The sequence below is a fragment of the Salvelinus alpinus genome, chromosome 7 (genome assembly GCF_045679555.1).
Source record: "Salvelinus alpinus chromosome 7, SLU_Salpinus.1, whole genome shotgun sequence".
Classification (NCBI taxonomy): Eukaryota; Metazoa; Chordata; class Actinopteri; order Salmoniformes; family Salmonidae; genus Salvelinus; species Salvelinus alpinus.
In genome coordinates, this window is record NC_092092.1 from 56,124,843 (window position 1) to 56,148,552 (window position 23,710).

The 23,710-nt window shown below is 46.6% G+C and overlaps 1 protein-coding gene and 1 non-coding gene across 3 annotated transcripts; one reads left to right on the top strand and one right to left on the bottom strand.

Annotated features, from left to right (window-relative positions):
* Nucleotides 1-143: 143 nt before the first annotated feature.
* trnaa-ugc (transfer RNA alanine (anticodon UGC)) lies at nt 144-215 on the bottom strand. The gene has a single exon. It is a non-coding gene; the product is annotated as a tRNA-Ala (tRNA).
* A 240-nt stretch (nt 216-455) lies between these two features.
* Nucleotides 456-5,546, top strand: LOC139581255 (histidine--tRNA ligase). 2 transcript variants are annotated; one of them, XM_071410818.1, is made up of 14 exons: nt 461-613; nt 1,513-1,958; nt 2,050-2,139; nt 2,298-2,417; nt 2,532-2,627; nt 2,802-2,927; nt 3,068-3,175; nt 3,311-3,409; nt 3,603-3,696; nt 3,777-3,904; nt 4,212-4,487; nt 4,609-4,725; nt 4,873-5,019; nt 5,098-5,546. In XM_071410818.1, exons 2-14 carry the CDS (start codon nt 1,848-1,850, stop codon nt 5,155-5,157), a joined length of 1,572 nt encoding a protein of 523 aa, XP_071266919.1. In that variant the 5' UTR covers nt 461-613; nt 1,513-1,847; the 3' UTR covers nt 5,158-5,546. The 2 variants fall into 2 exon arrangements, with proteins under 2 accessions (XP_071266920.1, XP_071266919.1); XM_071410819.1 differs by lacking the exon at nt 1,513-1,958 and having other exon boundaries at nt 456-613.
* Nucleotides 5,547-23,710: the final 18,164 nt, after the last annotated feature.

Sequence of the window (23,710 nt, forward strand, 5' to 3'; positions counted from 1 at the left end):
ATGCATCAACAAATTGGGGGCATGGTGGTCATCAAATCATAAAAAAAACTAAAGCTGTTCATATTCTTATTTTTGTTGATGAGATAGGCAATGTTATCTGATTGTAAGATAGTTGCCAGAAAACAGATCTTGATCAAAAGGAGTGGAGATGCCGGGGATTGAACCCGGGGCCTCATACATGCAAAGCATGCGCTCTACCACTGAGCTACATCCCCTACTGAGGTCAACCTAGAAATGCACCCTATAGATACTGTGAATTCTGAGATATCAAATTTAGTCCCAAAAAAGTTGATAGTGTAGAAGTGTGGAACTACTTGCAACTTTCTGTTCATTTCCATGTTTTGCTGCTAAACACGATTGTTACACTGTATCTGGCATGTACATCTCACGGCGCGCTGTTAAACACCAATGTAAATCTACTGCCACCGTGCGGTACGTGGAGGTATATACTCCGGTTCTCGGCTTCCGGTCTTTGAGGAAGCGTTAGCATGGTCTTCTAGTCTCTGCCATTAGATGCAACACCATGGCGGACAAAGCACAGATACAAGAGGCGATTAAAACACAAGGAGAAGTCGTGCGGAAAATAAAGGCAGAAAAAGCAAGCAAAGAACAGGTCAGTATTCAACGCCTAGCACGACGATGTTCCAAAAGGTTGTACGACAGCGGGACTGGGATGGGATGAACAGACACGCGTTCTACATATGTCATGAACGAAGCTAGCGTTAGCTGGCTACTCATGCCAAAATACGGGCCTTGCCGGTTCACGGTCAGATGAATTATCTAGTCAGTTCAATTAGAAGTGGAATTTAATGGCTATTACAAAGTAAATCAAGAATGCTATTTTTCTTATGCACGTTAGTTAATAATAGTGCTTCAAATGATACAGCTAGTAGAAGCCAGTTATCAATCCAAACTGATGCAATCCCCTTAGGATAGTTGTCACTGCATGGGCTGGTCATTCATTGTGTAAACTCATGGTTCCTTTTAATGGCTGAATGTTGAGCTTCTCCGAGAGTCTCTCCCCACCTTTAACTAACTACACAGGTGAGGATAGAGATGATCTGTATGCGTTTTCATTTACTTGTCGTGTGTCAGTCAGGGGGTGGGATCTCACTGAGTCTTCAGATCTTCCTCCAGCACCAGGCCAGGGTCATGTTCAGTAGGACACATAGTTTCAACAAATGTTCTCCTGGTTTGTGCCTCCTGAACAAGACCCTGTGCTTGTCTGGGCCAGAGGTAGTTCTGGGTCGTGTTAAAAGCACACCGTTTCCTCCGTGCGTACTGAACATGGCCCAAAGCTTGTCTGGTCTAGGGGTAGTTCTGATTCCAGGGATCAGTGACGTCCCACCCCCACCCATGTCTCTGGGCTTTGATAGGCCGGCTGGTTTGAATCTGGGCTGTGATAGGCTGGTTGGTTTGATTTTTGGCTGTGATAGGTTGGTTTGATTGACCCCTGCCTCATGTTTTGTCCTCCATGTTGTGATGATGCGTCATGCCCGCCCGTCTCCCTAGTGATAGGGTTGCTCACCACTTTTCTCCTGTTCTTCCTGCTCGATGCCAACAACCCTGCTGGGGTCATACCTTCATCTCCGTCCGTCATCTACTTCCTCTACCTTACACGTCAACATTTGGAATCCAAACACTACGACTGGATATTCTTGGATAACACTGCGTTTGGATTGGATAACCTTACCGTCACCTGGCATTCACGGACTGTGGTTATTGGACAACATGGCTTGGTGGACTTTGCCATTGCACTGTATTGCTGCTCTGACGCTGCACTCCTGAACGGCCATTTTGTTTGTTTTTGTTTTTCATTTGATTTTGTTTTGCTTTCCCCTGCTGGGATGATTAACCTGGGTATGGCGTCCCTGCGTCTTTGTGCGGGGTTGGCGGGCCGTCGGTCTGGATTTTGTGCCCGCTCTCTACGCACCCTCTCTGGGATGACTGTGTCTCAGGTAGGACCCTGACTCTGGAGGGTGGGATGGGGGAGGATCTGTTCCAAGGTCCTGAGGAACACTGAACTGTGTTTGTGTCTTTCTTTCCTAGATTGATGAAGAAGTGGCCAAACTGCTAGAGCTGAAGGCTCAGCTTGGAGGAGATGAAGGCAGACACCAATTCACGCTCAAGACCGCAAAGGTAAATACTGCCTCCATAGAGAGTGCACCTCACAGGCACCGGGTGATCATGAAGAGAACTTGCTGCATAACATGTTTACTACTCGTCTTTTACTGAAAATCCAAATCAGCAGGTGATGTCTTGCTTATGCACTCTTTCTCTCCCTCCATCTCTCTCAGGGTACCAGGGACTATAACCCTAAGCAGATGGCCATCAGAGAGAAAGTCTTCAACACCATCATCAGCTGTTTTAAACGCCACGGAGCCGAGAACATCGACACACCCGTCTTTGAGCTGAAGGTGTGTGGGAGGCACACACACACACACACACTGTTGACAATGAATAGAAAGTTGTAAACTAGCCAGTGGGTTTGTAATAAATCGGGATTTTGTGCTTATGTTGACAATTTGTAGGAAACGTTGACAGGAAAGTATGGTGAGGATTCTAAGCTCATCTACGACCTGAAGGACCAGGGAGGAGAGCTGCTGTCCCTTAGATATGATCTCACTGTATCCTTGTATTAGTCCTGATGCGTACCTTGCTAAGTGGGCTAGCCTGCAAGCTGGTCAGTTAATTCCCTATGTTTTTCATGGTCATGCCTCGAAAGCAAACCAACTGGTGGATTTTAACAAGGTTAGGAGCCAATCAGGTGTCTACTAGTCCTTGACCCCACCCCCTCCCAGGTGCCTTTCGCCCGTTACCTGGCCATGAACAAGGTCACCAACATCAAGCGCTACCACATTGCCAAGGTCTATCGCCGTGACAACCCCGCCATGACCCGCGGACGCTACAGGGAGTTCTATCAGTGTGTAAGCGTCAGAGCGAACCCGGGTTCGACCGTCCACATCAGCCATAACACTGGAATCATTTTTGCTTTCTGCTACATCCAGATGTTTGTGGATACACATGGCCCATTTTCTTGCTAAGTGTGTGTTTCTCCGCCTCCCAGGATTTTGACATTGCAGGCCAGTACGACCCCATGATCCCAGACGCTGAGTGCCTGAAGATCGTCCACGAGATCCTGAGTGAGCTGGAGCTGGGAGACTTCCGCATCAAGGTAGGTCAGAGACACACATCACCCGTGGTAAAACATCCTGTGACGCAATATGAAGCAAGGAATACACGGAAGGTCTGTATGTGTGGCCATACTCGTCCTAACTCCCCTCCCCACCCTAATATCCTCTCTGTGCAGGTGAACGACAGACGTATTCTAGACGGAATGTTTGCAGTGTGTGGAGTTCCGGATGACAAGTTCCGCACCATCTGCTCCACAGTGGACAAACTGGACAAGGTAAACCCGCTGGACAATAACCTTATGTGGTTAAGGAAATGGAATGCTAAACGGTAAACATTAACAATGTTTTAATATGCAAACAAAGTAAATAAAGGATAACATTTCTCCCTTATTTTCTCCACCCTTTCTATGCTGCTCCCTGCTTTTCTCTCCCACCTTTGTGTTCTCTCTTCACCCCCCCACCCCCCAGATGTCTTGGGAGGATGTGAGGAGTGAAATGGTGAAGGAGAAGGGTCTGTCTGAGGAAGCAGCCGATCAGATCGGACAGTATGTCAGCTTGCAGGGTGAGGACAGGTCACACACACAGACTGACCTTTGACCTTTCCCCTGGTCTGACCCTGTCTGTGATTGGTGTGTGTTCCAGGGGGGATGGACCTAGCTGAGCGCCTGCTGCAGGATGCTAAGATGTCACAGAGCAAGCAGGCGTGTGCCGGCCTCACAGACATGAAGCAGCTCTTCAGCTACCTGCAGCTCTTCCAGGTTACAGACAAGGTGAGGGGTCAGAGGTGACAGGTTATCTGGTGACCAAGGTGATATGACAGGTAATGCGTCTCTATAGAAATATTTCCATCAACAGCCTACTCCGTAGAGGCATTTAGTTCTCTATGAACAGTAATAGTTTTTTGGGGGTTCAGGGGTTATATATATATATATATAGATGTCATGATATGATCAGCTGAAATAAGTCTGAGGGTGCAGTCCTTTTTTCCAAATTCCTTGCCTCGTGTTCCTTCCTACTGTCTCCTTTTAATCTGTCCTCTCCCTCCCTTCTTTCTTCCCTCTCTTCCCCCTCTCCCAGGTTGTGTTTGACCTGAGTCTGGCCCGTGGGTTGGACTACTACACAGGTGTGATTTATGAGGCCATTCTGACCCAGACCGGCCCGGTCCCAGTGGCGGCAGCCCAGAACGGGGCGGGCGAGAAGGCTGAGGAAGGTGTGAGCGTGGGCAGCGTGGCGGGCGGCGGGCGCTACGACGGCCTGGTGGGCATGTTCGACCCCAAGGGCAGGAAGGTGCCGTGTGTGGGGGTCAGCATCGGCATCGAGAGGGTCTTCTCCATCATGGAGCAGAAGGCTGAGGTAAGGAAGGGGGACGGGCATTATCAACAGCCAGCTCCCCCCACAGGCTGGTCTGTTCATCAATGTGCCAGAGAGAAACTCTGTGTGTGGTTGACTGGTGTGTTGGGGTCTGGCTCCCCAGGCATCGGCGGAGAAGGTGCGAACCACAGAGACTCAAGTCATGGTGGCCTCGGCACAGAAAAACCTTCTGGAGGAGAGACTCCGACTGACCGCTGAACTGTGGAACGCTGGGATCAAGGTGTGTGTGTGTGTGTGTGTGTGTGTGTGTGTGTGTGTGTGTGTGTGTGTTCGATCTGAGATTGACACGGTGAGTCAGAGATGGTGCGTGTGTGGGCTGTGGCTATTCATAAGAGGAATCTTTATATAACTGTGGTTGGGTTGTCAGGCAGAGGTGATGTATAAGAAGAACCCCAAGCTGCTGAGCCAGCTGCAGCACTGTGAGGACTCTGGGATCCCCCTGGTGGCGATCCTAGGGGAGCAGGAGCTCAAGGACGGGGTGGTGAAGCTCCGAACGGTCCACAGCCGAGAGGAGGTGAGATTCTCATACACACAGCATCTAACACACACACACTCTTGAATAAAACACCACATTTCTGTTTTTTTTTCTCAGATTGACGTGTCCAGAGCCGAACTAGTGGAGGAGATCAAGAGAAGGACCTCAGTCGTCTAAGTCATGGTTTTGCCTGACAACACCCCGCCTCATCATCCGATTGGCTCAAGAAGTTGTTTACCACAGGTCTCCCCGCTGACCACCCAAAGCCCTCAACATGCCAACCAAGATCATCACGTCTCAACTGCAGAAGATTGCCCAATAGTTTCACTTGTCCAGGCCTTGCATATTAGTGGTCTCAAAAGGCAGTGGTTTCGTGCCGACTACCCAGACACCTGCGTACCCTCAAGGACGAGGAACATTGATAACGTACATAAGACAATTGTATGACATGGGTAACATTGCAATAGTCACTGTATTAGTCTTAGCGCTAAAGGTTGATCTGCCTATATTGGAAATATGAAAATGCCTGTCCTATCAGCATACCAATAAACGGATATTTACCTCCACCTTAAGAGATTGATTTACAACAGGTGTATCCAACAGCAGATTACAATTTAATGTGGACTGTTGTGTTTTAGAAAACCTACTTGAATAACTAAAACTAGAAACTGTCAAATTACAATAGTAAAAACATTGGTCTGCAATAAATCACTGAAACAAATGCTACACAGTCGGCGAGTGTTGGATATTCCCAAAATAATATAGGACATTTACCCCTGTGAATTCTTCCTGTGTTTTACTAAAAGGGGGTGGTTTGCAGCATCCTGAAAATTTGCAGTATGTAAATGCTTACTAAATGTACATTTGTTCAGCTGAACTATCAAACTGTTGAGTGTTCATTGTTGACAGATGTAAACCTAGTCTGTTGCTGCCTCTCCAGGATGCTCCCAACCACCAACAGCATTCCCTAATACTACAAGGGTTACATCCAGTCCTTGTGAAAAGACCTCAAATGTACATTTATGGAATCCATGGGGGATATTTCAGATGTATAATACCTACCACCCTGAACTCCATATTAGACAGCCAAACTGACATTTATTAAAAATATTTTAATTCAAATTAGAAACAGGCAAAAGTAAAATCATGCATCTACTCACGATTTACTACAAATAAAAGAGTGCAAAACACACAAAAGTCTTTATACAACATGAGAAGTACGAGTAGCGGCTCTGTGCCTCACAGGGGTCGGGGTGATATCAGGTCCTGCAGCTCTGCGAGCCTCCTGTATAGCTCCAGGGTTGGGGCCGGGAAGAGTCTGCACCATCCCAGTGAAGGGTGTGGCCAGCCCCGACGCATACACCTGGTAGCTGAAGCACAGGAACCCGTCAGGCCCCCATGTGGCGGTACTGCAGGTCGTTGAGGAGCTTACTCCGCCCGTAACACCTCACACACACCCTGGAGCAGAGCTGCTGCGTCCACAGGAGGCAACTTAGATACCCCCCCGGGGGAAACAGGAGCAGCGTGCACCATGGGAGAGCCCCCCCCCCCACAGCCCAGCAGAACGCGGGGGCAGCAGGGGAGATCGAGGAGGAAGCGGCAGGGATAGGTGGGGGTCTGGAAGGCTTGTCGTGCTTGGGCCTAGCAGTGGACTGCCACTTCACAATGATGGCCAGTCTGAAGCGCTTCTTAACGGCTGCAGAAATAGGGAGAGAGGACAGGCAGAGGGGGGGAAATGATTAAAGGAGAGATGCGAGCATTTCAAATGTAAACGAGATGTTAACAGAAAGCGGTGTGTACTCTGATCATTGGAGATTGGTTCTAAAAATTATGGTTCTAGTTCAATTTAAGCGTTTAAAACGAAGAGCCGTTCGGGAGCCTAATGGGCCTGCCGGCTCTCCGAAAATAAAACACTGAATGCCATCACTATTTGATGAAAGACATGTGCGTCTTGCAGATCAATAGACTAGCCAATACACCAGCCAATTAGCTGCTTTTGCAAACAGGCCTAGATAATCGGAAAAAAAAGTTCCAAACATTTTGCGCCCTTCATAATATAAACAGACACTTTGGGTGATGCTGACAAATAAGTAAGTAAGGATGTTGAAGTGTATGGGCACTTGTTTTCGGTGAAAAAATAAACATTCACGCGCAAAAAGCATTGCACACCATTGTCCAGTGTGCGTGCATCATATTACACGAATGCCAGCAAAACTAGTGAACTGCATCAGAAACACGTGCATGTTATGTCAATCAACAATGCTTAAAAACAATATCGGTATACGTCATTTTAGTTTACCTGGCTTGAGCGGTCCTCCATCATCCCAACTCTCGAAAAAGTAACGTTAGCCTTCAATTGCAGATTCCTATTGATTAGTGAGGTACAACGGAGATATACCGTGCCATCAGGTAAAAATCGATTACATCGCTGATGTTGTCGGGGGAGTGGGCAAAAGGTTGTAAAGTTGCTCAAGTTTGAAGGCCAGGGCGACTGACTACATTTGTGGTGACGGAAAGGCCATTTGCAGCAAGACAAATGTTGAAATCATCTGGAGAAGAAACCTCAAGTATTTTAACTGCACCGGGTCCCTAGAGGTAGGCCTAGGTGAATTTCTAACAGGTGCATCCTTCAACCTGCGTTATTTCAGAGCTGTATCATTTTAATCTTTGAATTAAAAATTAATATAGGGAAACAGGATTCTAAAAGGATGACTGTGGTCCCCTATTTGGAGGGATGCAACTACACTTTTCTCTCACAAGATGTCAGCATCTCACCAGGTCTGTTGTAAGTAGGCTTATAGTAATCATCATCAAACTCTCAATAGGATCTTGAGCTTCTCATCACATCCTCAAACACATAGCGCTGCCAGTGTTTTTGGGTTGTGTGTAACAGTATTGTATCCATCCCTCAACCAGTGCTTTAACCAGGGACCCACTACACAAATCGACAACAGTCACCCATGAAGCATCTGTGCCTATCGCTCCACAGAAGTCATGGTCTTTGCAAAGCAAGGGAAACAATTACTCCAAGGTCTCAGAGCAAGTGACGCGAACTAGCTAGCCATTTCACACCGGTTACACTCACCACCCCCTCCTCTATAGCAACCCCAGCTGCTGGGCAGAGCCCAACTGAGTGAACCAGGTCACGGCACCAATATAACAGTATTGCTTCCTTCCCTCGACCCAGGGACCCCCTGCACACACTGCCCCTGCAGAGCAAGGGAAACAACTACTCCAAGGTCTCAGAGCGAGCGACGCTAACTAGCTAGCTATTTCACACCAGTTGCATGTGCGCAATGGTGTTTTCCCCCCAACAGTTGTGTTGGTACTCACCTGTATGGCATGTAATGGCCTGAAGGGATGGGGGATTTTGTAGTGTATATGCGGCTGGACGTGGTTTGATGGGGACACGGGGTTAGGATTGCTTGACTGTTTGGTGTGGTTTTGCTTTGTAGTGTGACGTAGCCAGGCATCACTACGGATGTCTCTGTGTCTGAGTCTGGCATTAGAGGAGCGTTTCATTCCCGCTGCTAGCCATTCTCCCTCACATCTGCACATCAAGGTCTTCTGTCTCTCTCTTTTTCTCTCTCTCTGTGTGTGTGTGTGTGTGTGTAACACATACATCCTGTAAAACATGTTTTAAAGACCAACCGTGTGAGGGTGGTTGTGTCGGGTGGGTGGGTGGTCTGTGTCGTGGTGCTGGTGTGTGTGTGTGTTACCGTTGGTAATTAGATGTGTTTGAGGCCGAGGGGAATAAGAATGGGCTTTGAACCTGCTTGCTCTGTGATCCACTGTGTGATAGCAGGGGCTGTCTGTCTGGGTCCAAAACAACACAGTGGGGGTGGTGGGTAAACCGTGTTTGGAGAATTGACTACTGTGGAGTAGTTTGGCCATGTCTTTGCAGGGGTGCACTGCACCTTCGGATGACTTTTATGGATTTCTGATAATGGCTTTCGAAGCAGCTTGTTAATTTCCCTCTGCCAAAAAAAGGAGAGATGGAAAGTTGGAGAGAGAGACACACTGTTCCCAGTAGAGTGATTTATCTGAAGTGTCTCTATGAAACAAAGTGAATTACTGTATCTAGACTGGCCAGATAACAGCCTTGCTTCAACCTAATGAGATTTACATCAAGGTCCTGAACATTTTTATTGACCATGGCTTCTGGACTTGATGCTGAGGTGGATATAGATGAATGGGTTTCCCCCTGTGTGTTTGTTTGAAGGTTTCCTCCCTTCTTTCTACACCATCCTGTGCGTGTCTGTGTGCCTTTCCATGGTTGGGTGAGTGACTGTGCAATATAAAGTGTTGACGTGTGCGGCAAAGGAACACACACCCCCATTACACACAACAGCACAGGGCCATTGAGTGGTTACACGGCACTGTGTCACGCGTAAATGTGTTTATTAGTCTATACAAAACCAACTAGATGATTTAGTGCTGCAAGTTGTTACATCATTGGTAGCATAACTGCTGCCTGCCATATTGGCCTTGGTTAGGAGGCAGATACGGTACATGACAGTAGCAGGGAGCCACAGGGGACAGTCTTCCCATAGAAAGTACGTTTTATTACTGTGAAGTTGTTAGCAACTGTGTTGGTGAAGAAATATAACGTCTTCGTAATTGATAAATGATTTAAAACTGAGTTGGCTTCTGCTATTTTATGCTGCTGCCTTTTGGGTAATTTTCAGCTTTTATATCTCTTCATTTTAAAAACTAGGAGGTACATTTTAAGTAGAGGTGAAGGTTCCAGAATATCTACTCCTGTACAGAGTCAAATTAGTCTCTGAGACTGTGTCACTCTGTTGCTAAGAAGTGTCAGCTGCATAGCGACGGCAGATTCTGAGCCGTAGGGCCTTGGGATGCTCTCTCTCTCACACACTCACACACACACACACACACACACACACACACACACACACACACACACACACACACACACACACACACACACACACACACACACACACACACACACACACACACACACACACACACACACACACACACACACAGCTGTGTCCCCGCCTCTCTCACCTAAACATCAGGGACAGGGAGTGATCTCTTTCCCCAGTCTAACCTGAGGGCGTGCCCTGGGCAGCGTCAATCTGTTTCCTGTCACCCTGCATCTGCCGTTACACAACTCCCAACAAGTCTTCAAGACTTTGAAACAGACTTTAATAATCTGAGTGTGTGAGTTTTGACATCAGCATCGTACACTGTGTAGAAAACTTTAGGAACACCTGCTCTTTCCATGACATAGACTGACCAGGTGAATCCAGCTGAAAGCTATGATCCCTTATTGATGTCACTTGTTAAATCCACTTCAATCAGTGTAGATTAAGGGGAGGAGACAGGTTAAAGAAGAATTTTTAAACCTTGAGCAGTTGAGACATGGATGTGTGTGCCATTCAGAGGGTGAATGGGCAAGAAAAAATATTGAAGTGCATTAAACGGGGTATGGTCTTAGGAGCGCAGCGCACCGGTTTGTCAAGAACTGCAACGCGGCTGGGTATTTTCACGCTCAACAATTTCCCGTGTGTATCAAGAATGGTCTACCATCCCAAAGGACATCCAGCCAACTTGACACAACTGTGGGAAGCATTGGAATCAACATGGGTCAGCATCCCTGTGGAACGCTTTCAACACATTGTAGAGTCCATGCCCTGACGAATTGAGGCTGTTCTGAGGGCGAACGGTGTTCCTAATATTTTGTACACTCAGTGTATTTGCTTGGTTATGAGAAGGACCTTGATGTTGGCTTCTGAATTGCTGAAGGCTAGCAGGGCTTTTTCTTACTCAGGACTTTGTTCATGTATTTTTCAAACGGTGACCTCGCAGCATTTATCAGAATATGTATCAGCATTTTATTTATGCAGTATGTTTGGGAATTGGTCTTTCTTGAAAATAACTATAGATACTGTGAAAAAGAAGCCACTTGTTGGTCAATAAAATGTGTTGTTTTTATGGCACCTGTGTAAAGAGCCAGATTACTAGATTCAATTATATTTAAAAGTAGGCTTTACTGTGTTCTGTCATGTTTTTATGGTGTGTGTGTGTGCACGCGTGTGTCGCTCAGTTGGGCCAGTAAGCAAAGCGCTGCTGATTCGAATCCCTGGTGGAAAAATCTGCCGTTCTGCCCTTGTGCAAGGCAATTAACCCCCGACAACAACTGCTCCCCGGGCTCTGATGACATGGATGTCGATTTAAGGCATCCCCCGCAACTCTCTTATTAAGAGGGGCTGGGTGAAATGCGGAAGACACATTTCAGTTGAATGCATTCAGTTGTGTAACTGACTAGGTTTCCATCTTTCCCAGTTGTGAAAAATCTCTCGGTCTCTCTCCCTCCCTCTCTCTCTCTCTCTCTCCCTCCCAGTAGATGTGTGTCTGGGCACTGCTGATCAGTGGCAGACGGGCCTAATTCAACCAGGTGATAACATGTGTCCTTTGTGCGGGGGTCAGTACTGTAGCTAATTTGTATTGCTGTGTGTAGTTGAGCGTGCTGGTCAATATTAGCTCTGGAGGCTCTTTCTCAAAGGGATGTGTTTGCTCTCCTTCCCTCCCTCCCTCCCTCATACCTCCCAACCCCCGCCCCCCGATGCTCCTGATAGTGATACGCGTGGAGCCGAGCAGTCACTCACCAGGAGAGAAGTGTCTATGTACTGTGACAACATTAAAACACAGCCACCAGCAGATGTTTAATAAGGAAGTGTGTGGAGCAGCGTGTGTTGAGGCAGTAGAACTGAGCTTAAATTTGACCTGACCATCCCAGTGTGACTGTAATATAAAGGAGATTTTCAACTAAACCTACATGGAAACTTTTTGCATACATTTGTATGTTTATTTATTTCACCAGGGAAGTTGACTCAGAACACATTCTCATTTACAGCAACGACCCGGGAAATGGTTACAGGGGAGAGGAGGGGGGATGAATGAGCCAATTGGAAGCTGGGGATGATTAGGTGACCATGATGGTATGAGGGCCAGATTGGGGAATTTAGCCAGGACAAGCCAGCAGTGGGGATGCAGGGTGGTATGCTGCTGGCATCATTGGATGTGTGTCTGAGTCTGTGTGTGTTTGTGGGTGCACATGAATGTGTCGTTGTGAACAGTGCCTTCAGTGCCAACTTTTTCCACATTTTGTTACGTTTCAGCCTTATTCTAAAATGGATTGTATAATTTTTTTCCTCATCAATCTACACACAACACCCCATAATGACAAAGTGAAAACATGTTTTTAGCAATTGTTTTACATTTATTACAAATAAAAAACAGAAATACCTTATTTACATAAGTATTCAGACTCTTTTGTACAAGACTCGAAATTGAGCTCATGTGCATCCTGTTTCCATTGATTATCCTTGAGATGTTTCTACAACTTGATTGGAGTCCACCTGTGGTAAATTCAATTGATTGGACATGATTTGGAAAGGCACACACCTTTCCATATAAGGTCCCACAGTTGACAGTGCATGTCAGAGCAAAAACCAAGCCATGAGGTCGAAGGAATTGTCCGTGGAGCTCCGAAACAGGATTGTATCGAGGCACAGATCTGGGGAAGGGTACCAACAAATGTCTGCAGCATTGAAGGTCCCCAAGAACACAGTGGCTTCCATCCTTCTAAAAATGGAAGAAGTTTGGAACCACCAAGACTCTTTCTAGAGCTGGCTGCCCAGCCAAACTGAGCAATTGGGAGAGAAAGGCCTTGGTCAGAGAGAGGTGACCAAGAACCCGATGGAGTTCCTCTGTGGAGATGGGAGAACCATCCACAAGGACAACTGTCTCTGCAGCACTCCACCAATCAGGCCTTTATGGTAGAGTGGCCAGATGGAAGCCACTCCTCATTAAAAGGCACATGACAGCCCGCTTGGGGGTTTGCCAAAAGGCACCTAAAGGACTCTCAGACCATGAGAAACAAGATTCTCTGGTCTGATAAAGACCAAGATTTGGCCTGAATGCCAAGCGTCACGTCTGGAGGAAACCTGGCACCATCCTTACGGTGAAGCATGGTGGTGGTAGCATCATGCTGTGGGGATGTTTTTCAGCAGCAGGGACTGGGAGACTAGTTGGGATCGAGGGAAAGATGAACGGAGCAAAGTACAGAGAGATCCTTTATGTAAACCTGCTCAAGAGCGCTCAGGACCTCAGACTGGGACAACAGGACAACGACCCTAAGCACACAGCTAAGACAATGCAGGAGTGGCTTCGGGACAAGTCTCTGAATGTCCTTGAATGGCCCAGCCAGATCCCGGACTTGAACCCGATCGAACATCTCTGGAGAGACCTGAAAATAGCTGTGCAGCGATGCTTCCCATCCAACCTGATAGAGCTTGAGAGGATCTGCAGAGAATAATGGGAGAAATCAATCAAATGCATTTATAAAGCCCTTCTTACATCAGCTGATGTCACAAAGTGCTGCACAGAAACCCAGCCTAAAACCCCAAACAGCAAGCAATGCAGGTGTAGAAGCATGGTGGCTAGGAAAAACTCCCTAGATTGGCCGGAACCTAGGAAGAAACCTAGAGAGGAACCAGGCTATGAGGGGTGGCCAGTCCTCTTCTGGCTGTGCTGGGTGGAGATTATAACAGAACATGGCCAAGATGTTCAAATGTTCATAGATGACCAGCATGGTCAAATAATAATAATCACAGTGGTTGTAGAGGGTGTCAACACCTCAGGAGTAAATGTCAGTTAGCTTTTCATAGCCGAGTTAGCTTTTCATTCAGAGTATCTCTACCGCTCCTGCTGTCTCTAGAGAGTTGAAAACAGCAGGTCTGGGGCAAGGTAGCACGTCCGGTGAACAGGTCAGGGTTCCTTAGCCGCAGTCAGAACAGGCAGAACAGTTGAAACTGGAGCAGCAGCACGGCCAGGTGGACTGGGGACAGCAAGGAGTCATCAGGCCAGGTAGTCCTGAGGCATGGTCCTAGGGCTCAGGTCCTCCAAGAGAGAGAGGGGAGAGGGAGAGAGAGACTATCCTGAGACAAGGCCGAGTATAGCCCACGAAGATCTCCCCCATGGCACGAACCCAAGGGGGGTCGCCAACCCAGACAGGAAGATCACGTCAGGGACTCAACCCACTCAAGTGACGCACCCCTCCTAGGGACGGCATGGAAGAGCACCAGAAAGCCAGTGACTCGGACCCTGTAATAGGGTTTGAGGCAGAGATTCCCAGTGGAGAGAGGGGAACCGGCCAGGCAGAGACAGCAAGGGCGGTTCGTTGCTCCAGAGCCTTTCCGTTTACATTACATCCTGGGCCAGAATACACTCAATCATAGGACCTACTGAAGAGATGAGACTTCAATAAAGACTTAAAGGTCGAGACCGAGTCTGCGTCTCTCACATGGATAGGCAGACCATTCCCTAAAAATGGAGCTCTATAGGAGAAAGCCCTGCCTCCAGCTGTTTACTTAGAAATTCTAGGGACAGTAAGGAGGACTGCGTCTTGTGACCGTAGTGTACGTGTAGGTATGTACGGCAGGACCAAATCGGAAAGATAGGTAGGAGAAACTCCCCAAATAAAGGTGTGCCAAGCTTGTATCGTCATACCCAAAAAGACTCAAGGCTGTTATCGCAGCTAAAGGTGCTTCAACAAAGTACTGAGTAAAGAGTCTGAATACTTATGTAAATGTGATATTTCCGTGTTTTTATACATTTGCAAACATTTCTAAAGACTGGTTTTTGCTTTGTCATTATTGTAACGGTTCTCTGGTAACCGAAGAGGAGGAGCAAGGATTCGACCAAAATGCAGCGAGGTGTGATGACATATTGAAATTTATTTAAAGACGAAGACGAACACGAAAAATTACAAAATAACAAAACGACGTAGACAGACCTGAACATGGAACTTACATAACTACACGAAGAACTCACGAACAGGAACAGACTACATCAAACGAACGAACAACTGAAACAGTCCCGTGTGGTGCGCAGACACAGACACGGAAGACAATCACCCACAAACAAACAGTGTGAACAGCCAACCTATATATGGTTCTCAATCAGAGGAAAACGTCAAACACCTGTCCCTGATTGAGAACCATATAAGGCTAATTACAAGTGACCTAAACAAGAAACACAAAACATAGAATGCCCACCCCAACTCACGCCCTGACCAACTAAACACATACAAAAATAACATAAAACAGGTCAGGAACGTGACAATTATGGGGTATTGTGTGTAGACGGATGAGGATAAGAACAAATCTATTTCAGAATAAGGCTGTATATGGTGTCATTGATGTTTAAGGGAATCTATAATGTGTATGGGTTTGCTGACAACATCACGAAAACACTGTCCACGCTTCAATGGGGCAGAAGTCTGTGAGTTGTTGTGATTCTGTATGGTTAGATGGCTACCAACAATGAAACTGCCGTCTGGGGAATCGTAAGTGACTCATTTCATCTAGTTTCATCTTGTTCTTGACACCATGTCTTGTTTTGATGATGTGTTTTGACTGATTTCATGTTAATGTTAATATGGCTCAAATCGTATTTGTCACATGCGCCGAATACAACCTTACAGTGAAATGCTTACTTACAAGCCCTTAACCAACAATGCAGTTTTAAGAAAACACAAAAAAAGTAACAAATAAAAGTAACAAATAATTAAAGAGCAGCAGTAAAATTACAATAGCGAGGCTATATACAGGGGGTACCGGTACAGAGTCAATGTGCAAGGCCACCGGTTAGTTGCGGTAATTGAGGTAATATGTACATGTAGGTAGAGTTAAAGTGACTATGCATAGATAATAACAGAGAGTAGCAGCAGCGTAGAGGGGGGGGGGCAATTCAAATAGTCTGGGTAGCCATTTGATTAGATGTTCAGGAGTCTTATAAGCCATAAGACTCCTGAACATCTAATCAAATGGCTACCCAGCTACCCAGAGGGTAGAAGCTGTTTAGAAGCTTCTTGGACCTAGACTTGGCACTCCGGTACCGCTTGCCATGCGGTAGCAGAGAGAACAGTCTATGACCAGGGTGGCTGGAGTCTTTCACAATTTTTAGGGCCTTCCTCTGACACCGCCTGGTATAGAGGTCCTAGATGGCAGGAAGCTTGGCCCCGTTGATGTACTGGGCCGTACACACTACCCTCTGTAGTGCCTTGCGGTCGGAGGCCAAGCAGTTGCCATACCAGGCAGTGATGCAACCCGTCAGGATGCTCTCGATGGTGCAGCTGTAGAACCTTCTGAGGACCAATGCCAAATCTTTTCAGTCTCCTGAGGGGGAATAGGTTTTGTCATGCCCTCTTCACTACTGTCTTGGTGTGCTTGGACCATGTTAATTTGTTGGTGATGTGGATGCCAAGGAACTTGAAGCTCTCAACCTGCTCCACTACAGCCTCGTCGACGAGAATGGGGGGCATGCTCGGTCCTCCTTTTCCTGTAGTCCACAATCATCTCCTTTGTCTTGATCGCGTTGAGGGAGAGGTTGTTGTCCTTGCACCACATGGTCAGGTCTCTGTCCTCCCTATAGGCTGTCTCATCGTTGTTGGTGGTCAGGCCTACCACTGTTGTGTCATCTGCAAACTTAATGATGGTGTTGGAGTCGTGTCTGGCCGTGCAGTCATGAGTGAACAGGGAGTACAGGAGGGTACTGAGCACGCACCCCTGAGGGGCCCCCGTGTTGAGGATCAGCGTGGCTGTGTTGTTACCTACCCTTACTAGAGGGAGGTGTTTAGTCCCAGGGTCCTTAGCTAAGTGATGAGCTTTGAGGGCACTATGGTGTTGAACGCTGAGCTGTAGTCAAGGAATAGCATTCTCACATAGGTGTTCCCTTTGTCCAGGTGTGAAAGGGCAGTGTGGCTGCATTAGAGATTGCATCATCTGTGGATCTGTTGGGGCGGTATGCAAATTGGAGTAGGTTTAGGGTTTCTGGGAAAATGGTCTTGATGTGAGCCATGACCAACCTTTCAAAGCACTTCATGGCTACAGACGTGAGTGCTACGGCTCTGTAGTCATTTAGGCAGGTTACCTTAGTGTTCTTGGGCACAGGGACTATGGTGGTCTTGCTTGAAACATGTTGGTATTACAGACTCAGACAGTGAGGGGTCGAAAATGTCAGTGAAGACACTTGCCAGTTGGTCAGCGCATGCTCGGAGTACAGGTCCTGGTAATCCATCTGGCCCTGCGGCCTTGTGAATGTTGACCTGTTTAAAGGTCTTACTCACATCGGCTGCGGAGAGCGTGGAACAGCCAACAACTGTAACGATCTATTTGAGAGACAACAAGTCCTCATTGTACACATTTATTTATGTTTTCAATAAACATTGGAGACGAAATATACTTTACATGTTGTCAACAATCTAAGCCAACCCCGTCTGTTTTCCGCACGTGTCGGTTTTGTTGCAAAACAACCAACACGTCTATAGATCTTTATGAATGTGCTAATAGCATGACTTTCCACTGACACGTCTATTGTTTTAACGGACTTCATCAGGAGAAAGGGGACATTTCTGTGGAATGGTAATGCTGGATCTGCAGGAGGCAGATTCTCTGCAAGTAAAAAGCCCTTGGTTTTAACAGCAGGACAATTAACTGGGTTGAATCTTATTTAACAGGGAGAGACCAAATGGTAGATTTAATGGAAAACTTTCTAGTGCAAAGGGGATTAGCTGTGGGGTCCCGCAGGGGAACATTCTTAGCCCACTTCTCTTTCTATGGAGAAATGGTACTACAACTCCTCTTCATCTGACTATGTTTTCTCTCATAGACTGAGAGCATCTGGTTGTCACAGTGGTGGCACAGGGCTACTCATTTCTCCTAAGTGGAAATGTTCTCTTTTCTCCCTCTCGCACCTGTCCATCTCCTCATTTGAATTCCATGCTTTCACTTTTACTTCTCCACTCAAGCTTAACATTGTTGTCATCTATTTCCCACCAGGTTCCCTTCGAGAGTTCCTCAATTACTTGCCACATTGATAAGCTCATTTCCTGACGGTGGCTCACCGCTCTTCGTACTTGGCTACTTCAACCTCCCGACGTCTGCCTTCGATTCCTTTCCAACTCTCTCTTTCCCCTCCTTGCCTCTTTTGGCCTCACCCTTTCCCAGTCCCCTCCCACTCACAAAGCAGGCAATACGCTTGACCTCATCTTTACTAGAGGATGCTCGCCTAATAATCTCACTTCAACCCCCCTCCAGGTCTCTGATCACTACTTTGTTTCTTTTCTGTCCCCCTTTCCTCCAACCTTAAGCACTCAGCCTCTACACAGATGGTCACGCGCCGTTGCAATCTTCGCTCTCTCTCTTCCACTACTCTATCCTCTTCTATCCTATCGTCTCTCCTTTCTGCTATATCCTTTTCCCTCCTTTCCCCTGATTCTGCCTCTTCAACTCTACTCTCCTCCCTTTCACACAGAACTACCCTATGCCTTGACCTCTTTCCCCCCTCTCTCCAGTTGAAATGCTGTGACTAGTGAGGTCTGGCCACCGACAACTTGCCCGCTCAACCCCATCCCCTCCTCACTTCTCCAGACCATCTCTGGAGACCTTCTCCCATTCCTCAATTCCCTCATCAACTCATCCCTCTGACTTCAAAATGGCCCGAGGTGCTCCCCTCCTCAAGAAACCAACACTCGACTCCTCTGACGTCCAAATCCCTTTCTTTTCTTTCCAATACACTTGATCATGCTGTCTCTGAACAACTCTCTCACTGTCTCTCTCAGAACGATCTTCTTGACCCTAACCAGTCAGGCTTCAAGACGGGTCACTTAATCGAGACTGCGCTTCTCTATGGCACGGAGGCTCTCCACACTGCCAAAGCTAAATCTCTATCCTCTGTTCTCATCCTTCTAGATCTATCCGCTGCCTTCGACCATCAGATCCTCCTCTCCACCCTCTCAGGACTGGGCATCTCAGGCTCTGCACACTGTTGTATTGCATCCTACCTGACAGGTCGCTTCTACCAGGTTATGTGGAGAGGATCTGTGTCTGCACCACATACTCTCACTACTGGTGTCCCCCAGGGCTCGGTTGTAGGCCTTCTCCTTTTCTCTCTATACACCAACTCACTCGGCACTGTCATATCATCACATGGTCTCTCCTCATTGCTATTCAGATGACACTCAACTACTTTTCTCTTTCCCCCCTTCAGACACCCAGGTGGCGATACTCATCTCTGCGTGCCTGGCAGATATCTCAGCTTGGATGTCGGCCCACCATCTCAAGCTCAACCTCGACAAGACGGAGCTGCTCTTCCTCCCGACGAAGGCCTGCCCACTCAATGACCTCTCCATTATAGTTGACAACTCCACGGTGTCACCCTCCCAGAGTGCAAAGAACCTTGGCGTGACCCTGGATAACACCCTGTTGTTCTCTGCAAACATCAAAGCAGTGACTCGCTCCTGCAGGTTTATGCTCTACAACATACGACCCTACCTCACACAAGAAGTGGCGCAGGTCCTAATCCAGGCACTTGTCATCTCCTGTCTGGACTACTGCAACTCGCTGTTGCCTGGGCTCCCCGCTTGTGCCATCAAACCCCTGCAACTTATCCATAACGCTGCAGCTTGCCTAGTGTTCAATCTTCCCAAGTTCTCGCATGTCACCCCACTCCTCCGCACACTCCACTGGTTTCCAGTCGAAGCTCGCATCCAATACAAGATCATGGTACTTGCCTATGGAGCAGCAAGAGGAACTGCCCTTCCCTACCTTCAGGCTATGCTCAAACCCTACACCCCAACCCGAGCATTCCGTTCTACCACCTCTGGTCTCTTGGTTCTCCCACCCCTAAGGGAGGGTAGCACCCGCTCAGCCCAGTCCAAGCTCTTCTCTGTCCTGGCACCCCAATGGTGGAACCAGCTTCCCCCTGAAGCTAGGACAGCAGAGTCCCTGCCCATCTTCCGAAAACACCTGAAACCCAACCTCTTCAACGAGTATCATAAATAATCCCACAACACCTCCCCTCGCAACCCTTCTCACCACACCCCCTCCCCGCACACACCAAAAAATATATACTTTATTGAGGAAAAATACTTACTTACTATGACTGTGATATGTGGTTGTTCCACTTAGCTATCTTAAGATGAATGCACTAACTGTAAGTCACTCTGGATAAGTGTCAGCTAAATGACTAAAATGTACATTGACAATCTGAAATCGGCCTGCTCTTTGCGGACCCTAAAGACTGACAGGTGCGCTAGTTCAGTGTAACTTTGATTATGTGTGCACATCATGGTTTACCAGCAGCCCCAAACATTGAAAGAATAAGCTACAAACCAGCCAAAACAAGCTGGTGAGGAACTCCCCCCTCGTACTCATCTGGAGGTCACAAATTCTGTAGAGAAAAGGGTAAGTTAATTCAACTTGGTTTGGTCCATTATTATTGACTCAGCCCCAAGGTACCTATTGAATTATTTACTTGTATTTATTTATTTATTTTATTTAGAGATGTCCACTGATACAACACCAGAACCAGAGACTCTGAAATTGAACATTTTAAAGGTAAGAGTCTATCTGGTAAGAACACATTTTTATACACTGAGTGTACAAAACATTAGGAACACCTGCTTTTTCCATTACATAGACTGACCAGGTGAATCCAGGTGAAAGCTATGATCCCTTATTAATGTCACCTGTTAAATCCACTTCAATCAGCGCAGATGAAGGGGAGGAGACAGGTTAAGGAAGGATTTTTTGCCTTCAGAACAGCCTCAATTCGTTGGGGCATGGACTCTACAAGATGTTGAAAGCATTCCACAGAGATGCTGGCCTATGTTGACTCCAATGCTTCCCACAGTTATGTCAAGTTGGCCGGATGTCCAGTGGGTGGTGGACCATTCTTGATCCACATAGGAAACTGTTGCGCTTGAAAACCCCAGCAGCCTTGCAGTGCTCCTTGCACCTACTACCATACCCCATTCAAAGGCACTTAAATATTTTGTCTTGCCCATTCACCCTCTGACTGGCATACATACACAATCCATGTCTCAGTTGTCTCAAGGCATAAAAATCCTTATTTAGCCTACCCCCTCCATCTACACTGATTGAAGTGGATTTAACAAGTGACATCAATAAGGGATCATAGCTTTCACCTGGATTCACCTGGTCAGTCTATGTCAAGGAAAGAGCAGGTGTCCTTAATGTTTTGTATACTCAGTGTATGTGTGCCGTTCAGATGGTGAATGGGCTAGGTAAAGGATTGAAGTGCCTTTGAACGGGGTATGGTAGTGTCAGGCGCACCAGTTTGTGTCAAGAACTGCAACACTGCTGGGTTTTTCACGCTCAACAGTTTCCTGTGTGTATCAAGAATGGTCCACCACCCAAAGGACCATCCAACCAACTTGACACAACTATGGGAAGCATTGGAGTCAACATGGGCCAGCATCCCTATGGAACGCTTTCAACACTTTGTGGAGTCCATGCCCCGACGAATTGAGGCTGTTCTGAGGGCAAAAGGGGTGCAACTCAATATCAGAAAGGTGTTCCAAATGTTTGGTATACTCAGTGTATACCGGCGAAGTTGAATGGAACAAACTACCACAGCAACTCAAAGCCATACCGACAATAACCTCATGAATGTCAAAAGCTGGCTAATGATCGAGCAATAGAAATCTATGTAATCTACGTCTGTATCTATGTAATGTGTCTGTATCTATGTAATGTGTCTGTATCTATGTAATGTGTCTGTATCTATGTAATGTGTCTGTATCTATGTAATGTGTCTGTAATTTTATTTTATTTTTTTGCACCGTGGAATTTGGGGACCACAATGGAAATAAGTCTATAGGATCCCTGTCACGTTTTAAACTGTCAAATACAATCTAGCAATCAATCAATCACAGAGAGGAAGACACATTTCAGATGAATGCCTTCAGTATCCACTTCCCCCTGTATCGTGTAGATTTCACTGAATGTCTTGTTTGTTTTGTCTTCCTGGTGCTGTGAGCTGGTAAACTACCGTCCCACTGCCTTTGATTGTTTTGTCATTTGCCATATCAAGTGGAACTAAAAAATAATATAAAACGGGAGAGAGAATGAAAGAAATTGCGTGTGAAATTGTTTGTGAGATTTTGTAACAATATCTGGGTATTACATGCCTGTGTGGATATTCACCCTACTCTCCTCCCCACTGGGCACAAACTGGTTGAATCAACGTTGTTTCCACGTCATTTCAATCAAATTACATTGAACTAACATGGAATAGACGTTGAATTGACGTTTGTGCCAGTGGGACATGTCTCTCCCCCTTTTCAAATGGATGTTGATGCACAGGCATAGTACACATTAATGAAAAGATAAGTCTATAAATCTGGTCTGATTTAGGATAATGGTATTAGTGTACAGTATATTATTGTAGTAGACAGCAGTTTTAGCAGGACTAGTGTGAGAGAGAACCAGGGAAGACAGAGAAGGTTGAGTATGGGAGAAACTGTTTGGAAACCTTGGTAAGGGTTGTCGAAGAGAGAATAGAGAGAGGGAGAGAGGTCGTTGAGAAGAGAGAATAGAGAGGGAGAGAGGTAGTTGAGGAGAGAGAATAGAGAGAGGTAGTTGAGGAGAGAGAAGGAAGGTGGAACAGTAGTTCCAGCCAGATGGTGGTGAAGCTGTTATATTGTGTTGTCACAGTGTTGTCATAGTATTGTCCAGGATCTCTTCCCTGATTAGCTGAATGGATAGGTCCTGGTGATTACCCAGCAAGCTGTAGGGTTATACGACCTCTGGGTTGACAACACAAAGGCCTGTCATTTATTTGACTGGACAAGACCATAACGTGTGGATGTCTGTGTGTGTCATCATTAAAATGACCCCACTGATGATTGCTGTTGGCAATTTGAGGTTGAAAATAGCAAACAAGCAGTGAATACCGGATTGCGAATACCAGCAACAGCAGAAGTCATATAGGTTGTGTTTCTCTCTCTCTCTTATCGGTCTAAAAATTTGAAGTTGAATATTCTGAACATCGTTGTACAAGAAACCAGTAGGCCTAACACAGTAGGCTAATGTTTTTCATAAGCATCCCAATTGTTTTCTTGTTCCATTGTCTTATAATCAGTGACACCCTGACAGGTTGGCCTCATTAGCATGCAGATTCCAGCTCGTAAACTACACAGTTCTCAAGCCAGTGAGTTTGCCAATTATGAAATTGCGTGAATAATTTAAAGACTCATGATCCTCCTCTCATCGCTTCTGTCATGATTATTTATGGCTGCCCAGCCATAAACCTCCCTGAGCCTCTTCTCCACTTGCACATTAGGCTACACATCCACTTCAACACTCACCCCCTCAATAGAATAGAATAGAATAGACTGTAGAATAGATAGAATGGCATTGCATGGCAGCAACAGAATATACAGAATGGAAAAGTTTGTCAGTCAATATAAAGGGAGCGTTTGGCTTGACAATAAGCAGTTGGCAAGCCACAGACAGATCTGGGGCCATGATAGCATAGCCTGTGCACTAGCCAAAATCTTTCACAACGGTGAGAGGTGTTGACAGTTAAGTCCAAAGGTCAATATTTACATGGATGACCTGAGTTTCATTGACCCAACATGAGTAAACACACCAGGGCATCATGTCATCAGTCCGAGGATAAGGGGACCTGCATTCAGACATGGCTGTTGTAATACGGTAGGCTACATGAAATACAAACGTCCATGAAATCCTATTTAGTTTGAAACTATGAGGAAACTCGAATATGTCCAGACGTAATATAGCCTGGTACACCCCTTACTATATGTCCCCCGTCGCCGCATCTGAGAACTTCTTCTTCTGAGCCAATCATCAGGACGCAGCTGTGTATG

Bases quoted from the DNA above. Each gene is read 5' to 3' on its own strand.
- LOC139581255 (XM_071410818.1), top strand. From the start codon at position 1,848: ATGATTAACCTGGGTATGGCGTCCCTGCGTCTTTGTGCGGGGTTGGCG. The intron at 1,959-2,049 runs GTAGGACCCTGA...TTTCTTTCCTAG, and splicing joins CTGGGATGACTGTGTCTCAG to ATTGATGAAGAAGTGGCCAA. The intron at 2,418-2,531 runs GTGTGTGGGAGG...GACAATTTGTAG, and splicing joins CACCCGTCTTTGAGCTGAAG to GAAACGTTGACAGGAAAGTA.